Below are 6,796 nucleotides of genomic sequence, written 5' to 3' on the forward strand. Positions count from 1 at the left end.
AATTTGGATAGGTCAAGTGATTAATTTAATCGTTTATTTAAGTAAGTATTAGAAATTTGAATCTCACTTTGTATATGAAATAATTTATTAGTCAATAATAAACTATTAAATAAAATTTAAATTTATAACAAATTAGTCCTTAATCTCTCAAATTATTAAAAAATACGGTGGAATAAAAAAATTATTTTCATAGAATTTGTATTGAACTAATATATTTAAATTAATTGAGTAATCAAACTATAATATCAATAAGTGATAAATCATCAACATTATATTTGCATTCTTTTAAGTGATTAATGATTTTGTTTTTTTTTTTTTTTTTTTTAATTCAGTCATGCTACAAAAACTACTATATTTGGAGGACACATTACTATAACCTCGCAATATTTTCTTTTGTTTATTTATTTATTCCATTATTTTTATATAATAACTAATTTGAGTAAGTCAAATATTTAGTTTAGTGGTTTGCTTAAATAAGTGTTAGGAATTCGAATCTCATCTTATGTATATAATAATTTATTGGTCAATAACAAATCTTTAAATAGAGTTCAAATCTGAAACGAATTAGTTCTTAACCTTTTAGATTAAGAAATATAGTGGAATAAAAAAAAAGTTATTTTCATAGAACTTGTATTGAACTCATACACTTAAATTAATGGAGTAATCAAACTATAATATCAAGTGATAAATAATCAATTTTCTCACACTCACATATTCATGTTTTCAATTAGGTAATTGTTCAAACATAATGGGATCCCAAACAAGAACCCATCATCTTCCTATTATTGACTTAACCGATGAAACGCTGAAGCCTGGAACTGAAGCGTGGGTTTCAGCATGTAAAGTAGTTCGAACTGCGTTGGAGGATCATGGTTGTTTCATTGCACGTTACAACAAAATTGGTGAACAGCTTTGTGATTCTGTTGTCTCTGCATTGGAACAACTCTTTGGTCTGCCATTGGAGACAAAGAAGCAAGAGACTAGTCAGAAATTGTTTCATAATTATTATGGACAAATTCCATCTCTTCCATTATATGAATCACTTGGGATTGATGATCCATTAAACATTAAGGGATGCCAGAAGTTCACAAACATCATGTGGCCACAAGGGAATGATCGTTTTTGGTTGGTACCATTTTTTCATGTGTTTATTAAAATTTATGTAAAATTGTTCTATAAATTCTTTTACATTGATATTTAATTAGATGTAGTCATGGGTAAGTAAAATAGTTTTCCGTATAGTACATATGAAAGCATATTGTTTTTTATTATGTGATAATTTTTAACTAATTATATGTTAAATAATAGATATATCAATCTCAAACTCCTCATTTAAAGATATAGATTCAAAGATATTACGTGTAGAAGGATCCAAATTGCACAAACGAGGCACTAATTATTTTTTTTACCTATGAGATATATAATTATTCATATATTTTTGCATAATAACTTTAATTTTCAGATAAATAATTTTTTATATATAGTATGATATCAGAATTTTTATAATAAAAAAATTTAAAATTTAATTTTTAATATCCAAAAAATTTTACCACAAAAAAATTCTTCCATGAAAAAGCATGTTAGATACATAATAATTTATATACCTTTACCTAATTGCATAAATTTTTCGAATAAATAATTTTATTACACAATCTAGGACATCTATTATGGTTTGTCTAACTTGATTCCAAAAGTAACTAGAAGTAACTTATGGTGAAAAAGTTTTGTGCCACTATTACTTATAAGTAATAAAAAAATATTACGTTAATTTTAATAATATTTTTTAAGTGTGGTTAAAATTGTATAACTATCATATTCATGGTGGTAACCATAATGACCATAGCATCCAGCATAAGGTAGATTAAATGTGTGAATTTGTGTTAGCGAAAGCGTGAATGAGTATGCAAAGCTATTGGGAGAAGTAGACAAAGTGACAAAGACGATGGTATTTGAGAGCTATGGTGTCGACAGTGAGCGATGCAATTCATTCATAGAATCAGGAAATTACCTTCTTCGGTGCCTCAAATACAGACCACCAGAGAAGAATGAAACTCATTTGGGAATGCAATCTCACACTGATTTGACTATGCAATCAGTATTGCATCAGCTGAATGGTGTGGCAGGTTTGGAAATCAAAATCAAGAATGGGGACTGGGTGCTTGTTCATCCCTCCCCTTCCTTCTTTCTCGTCATGGCTGGAGATGCTTTCAAGGTGACTCAACGTTTCTTACTCATAATTATGTCAAACTAATTCAATATTCAACCATGATTTGTGTAAATAAAAAATATAAGTATTTACCATTCAGAAAATTGGATAAAAAAATTAAGATATTTAATAAAAATATCTTCTTGTAAAAATGATATTATGAGTCATTAGATAATTCAATCAAATATATTAAATTTTTTATTAGTTGTCTGATTTATAATATCATTTTTATATAAAAATATTTTTGTAGTAGTCGCTACTAAATATTAAACTTGTTTGGTCCTAAAAAAATTTGAGACAGATACATTATTTCAGTATTTCAATAAAAATTGGAGGCATTCATTTTTTAAAAATTAATTGAAATTGACCACGTAAGAGACTAGAGACAGTAATGGAAAAGGAAAAAAAAAATTATGAATGTTTAACCATAATTATAAATAAAAACGAAGATATTTAGAGCCAATACTAATATAAAAAACACAATATTTTCTACAAATAAACTAACCAATAAGATATGGTGTAATTTTTATGTGTAAATTTACATATCAGAAAGTATAAGGATCAGCACTTTAATCAAAATTTGACTAGTATTTAACCAGAAAAAAAAATGAATAATTTTCTACCGTTAGATGAAATCTCACACCATTAAAAGTATTATTAATGAATAATTGATAGTTACAAATCATAAAATCTACTGATCTCCTAACACTTCTCTTCATAATATTTTCTTTAACAGAGAAATGATAGAAATCATTATAACTGGTAAAATTGAATTATTAGGTACTATATTTATTGTAAGAAATTATTCTTATTCTCTTTTTTTTTTATAATTCAAAAACGCGTAATATCTTAGATTCTTTAGAATTATTTGAGACAATTCTATAATTTAGATTTTTGAGACTTATAAATTCTCATAAACCTGTTTCTTGGCATTGAATCTAGAAAAATATTTTAGAATAGTTATTTTTCTGTTATATTACGACATAAATAATTTTTAATAACAAATTTTTAGTGACAATAATATAATGATCATTATGTCTTATTTAATTTATGTTTTTGTAACAATTATATATTTATCGTTATTACTATAAGTTATAGTGGCAATTATATATTTTTTGCGATCGGTTAAAAGATCTTTACCTGCAATTATGTAATTGCCACTAAAATTTTAGCGACAAAGTATAAGATGACTGTTTAATTGTCGATAAATATATTAACAGCTATTTTTATTGTTACTAAAAATAAAATAAATTATCACTAAAAATGATTTTTTTAATAGTGTTATTAAATTAAATAGTTTCTATTTCAAAGCTTGATTGAAAAGTATTCACAGTTATTAAATAAATTAACTACCCTTACGTGATGCGTAATTGCGGTATTGGTACGACAATTATTATTTAAAATTATCCATAAAATATAATCTTTTTCATGGTATATATAGGTTTGGAGCAATGGCAGGATACGTCCGTGTGAACATCGAGTGATAATGAATAATGCAAAGGAAATTAGGTACTCTATGGGGCTTTTCACTTTTAATGGTGACATTGTGCAAATGCCAGAAGAGTTTGTTGATGACAAAAATCCTTTGCGCTATAAACCATTATTTGACCATTTTGATTACCTTCGTTTCTTTGACAAAGAGAAGATCATAGACTCTGATTTGCGAGTCAAAGCATACTTTGGAGTATGAACCTTTTATTACAAAGGGACAATTTCATGCCAATAATGGTTGTATTATTGTGCTTGCTTAAAGAATTAAATTAGTTTTGACAACTATACGTAAGTAAGAGAGCCGTATATTAAAAACTTTATATGGCTAGATAAAAATAATATGGTTTAATTATTCTGTTAATTTCTATAGTTTTACAAAATTTTCAATTAGGTCGTTATACATTTTTTTTAATTAGGTCCTTATATCAATTTTTTTTAATTAGGTTCCTGTTAGCAGTAATTGACTTAATTTAGGGACCTAACTAAAAAAAATTGGTGTAAAAACCCAAATAAAAAGAAAAAATATAGAGACGCAATTAAAAAAAATTTTGGTACAAGAACTCAATTAAAAAAAAAGTATAGAGACCTAATTGAAAATTTTGCAAAACTATAAGATCCAACAGAGTAATTAAACCAAATAATATATATCTCTCTTGCTTTTGATGTCGTTATCAAATATAATTGTCAAAAACTAATTTACGATGAATTTTATATTACATGTGTGAAGTGTGCATGGTTTGAAGTTATCTTAACATTATCGTTGTATCGTAAGATGTATTCTATCGATTTCTTGTAAAAATAAATAACAGGGTATTGTTTTATTTAATAATATCTCTCTTCTATATGAGCATTTTTATGGAGATTATGTTGACGACAGTTAAATTAAAAACGAATAAAGAATCACAATTTATAAATTCAAAGATTAATTTAGTTATTTTCAAAAAATAATAATTATTTTGATGAGAACTGAAAATTTTAAGGATTAAATTAAACATTATTTCCTTAATAAATATATACAACGCCCTTTCTCTAATCTCTTCTCATAGTTTCTAACAAGATTGTACAACATCCAAAGGATTGTACCCCAAACAAAAAGATGGTGATTATTTTACAGGTTTGAATAAATTGTAAACAGGTATAAAAGAATTTTTAAAGTTAACTTAGCCGCTAATTGATTTCATATAAATGTCTGAAAGTGATCTTATAATTATTTGCGATAATAAATATATAATTAATTATATTCATTAATTAATTAATGGCTTGACTTAATATGTTATAAAATTTTAACTTTAAAATTAATCATATAAATACTTATTTGGTGTTAAATTAAAAGAAATTGTAGTTACCAAAAATGAAAAAGAAAACATACGTCCATGATGATGATTATGGACATCAATGGCCAGTGTTGTTATCGAGCAACAGATATGAGTACATTTTATTAATTGAAACACATTTAAAAACACATTGCAACGATCGACGGTTATAATGAGGTGAGGGCAAAAAATAAGAAGGAATACAGCGAGAGAGAAGCACAAAAAATAGCAAGACATTGAATCAAAAACTGAAAAACGAATCTAACTCAGAAATTATTTTAAGCTGTGTAATACCCTAACTACCAAAGCTCGCGCTTCCGGCTGCGCGACTCTGATAGCTCGGACATTACGACGACACTTATACTATTTAATACTAAAATATGAGCCTGTTTGAAACTTTAAACCGCAATACCGCTCCAAAAACACTTTCATCCGATAACATACATCCATAAATACCATACAACTTACAAAACTCATAAAGAGTACATCCATATATATATACAAATATATATATATAAATAATACTACAAACATAATCCAATACAATCCCTATCCCTCTTACAGATTATATCAAGATAAAGGCGAGGGTACAATAAACCATAACTAAAACAATACAGAGCATCTCAACAACAACTAAATAAACTTTTCGTAACTTCTGCGCCCATATCCTGAAAGGGGAAAAATGTAGGGGGGTGAGAACATCATCCTCGAAAGGGTTCTCAGTAGAGGGTTTTTGGGAATTACTGTAATAAGATACGTGAAGATAACCGCACCAGTGATTCATAACCGTCTTATGCCTCTTTTCAAAAACAACGGTTTACAATGAAAGTAAAGTCGGAAATCTTTTCGGAAAGAAGAACCGTTCAATTCTCAAAAACTCAAAAGCCTTTCAAAACGGTTTATCTATGCGGAACCAAAATAGCCTTTCATAATTTTATTCCAAACCAGAAACACAAAACCGAAGTCAATCATCAGTTCATCTCTTTCCAACCACGGCCCTAGGCCCAAACAATCCAACTAACAACCAATCACCACAATCCAACAGAGTCCCAGATGCAAACACAGATAGGAAGTTCAAGCACAAACAAATAGTTATTACAAGTAGAACAGTTAGCAATTAATCACATAGGCAAACCAAGTATAATATGCACACCCAACCAATGTCACACAAATGCATATGATGCATGCTGTCCCTAGTGGCTGATGATATCATCTGTCGGTTATAGAGCCAACCCGACAAGTCCTGGTAGCTAACCATTGGACTGTCCATCTGTCGCGCATCCCCAACTCGAGTTATACTCGTCATAAACTTGATCATAATCATGATCCATATCCATCACCCTCACTGGTGAATATTTACGGGGGCGAGCTCATCCGGGACTTTCACAGTGCCCGGCCACACTTACGACATAGGGTCAACAGAGCTTCGAGTCTCAACCTGGAGCACGTGGTGGCTAGCCACTGCTTCCTCCCAGGGAAACCCTCATCTCCGATAGTGGAAGTGCAAAATCACAATTATCAATAATTCAGCATATACATGCATTCATTCTCATCCATGGATCAACATCCATCTCAGCCATCCGGCTTACGGTTCAGTCCAGAACCAGCCAATATTGATAATCACACAGCCATTCCGGCTCACGGTTCAATCCAGAACTAGTCAATATTCATAATCATACATAGCCATTCCGGCTCATAATAAAACAGCACTTCCACCATTCAAGATCATCAGATTTATGAAATCGGCATTTAAGCCATAAATCATTTTCTCAATTCATTTCACTTT

General features: G+C 28.9%; 1 protein-coding gene across 2 annotated transcripts; it reads left to right on the plus strand.

Moving 5' to 3' along the window:
• Positions 1 to 614: 614 nt before the first annotated feature.
• Positions 615 to 4,523, plus strand: LOC112727565 (probable 2-oxoglutarate-dependent dioxygenase AOP1). 2 transcript variants are annotated; one of them, XM_072209411.1, is made up of 3 exons: positions 615 to 1,125; positions 1,891 to 2,212; positions 3,648 to 4,523. In XM_072209411.1, the coding sequence occupies exons 1-3, from the start codon at positions 749 to 751 to the stop codon at positions 3,894 to 3,896; spliced, it is 948 nt and encodes a 315-aa protein (XP_072065512.1). In that variant the 5' UTR covers positions 615 to 748; the 3' UTR covers positions 3,897 to 4,523. The 2 variants fall into 2 exon arrangements, with proteins under 2 accessions (XP_072065512.1, XP_025633147.1); XM_025777362.3 differs by having other exon boundaries at positions 621 to 1,125; positions 1,885 to 2,212.
• The last annotated feature ends 2,273 nt before the right edge of the window (positions 4,524 to 6,796 follow it).

This window comes from Arachis hypogaea, chromosome 12 (assembly GCF_003086295.3).
Source record: "Arachis hypogaea cultivar Tifrunner chromosome 12, arahy.Tifrunner.gnm2.J5K5, whole genome shotgun sequence".
NCBI classification, from domain to species: Eukaryota; Viridiplantae; Streptophyta; class Magnoliopsida; order Fabales; family Fabaceae; genus Arachis; species Arachis hypogaea.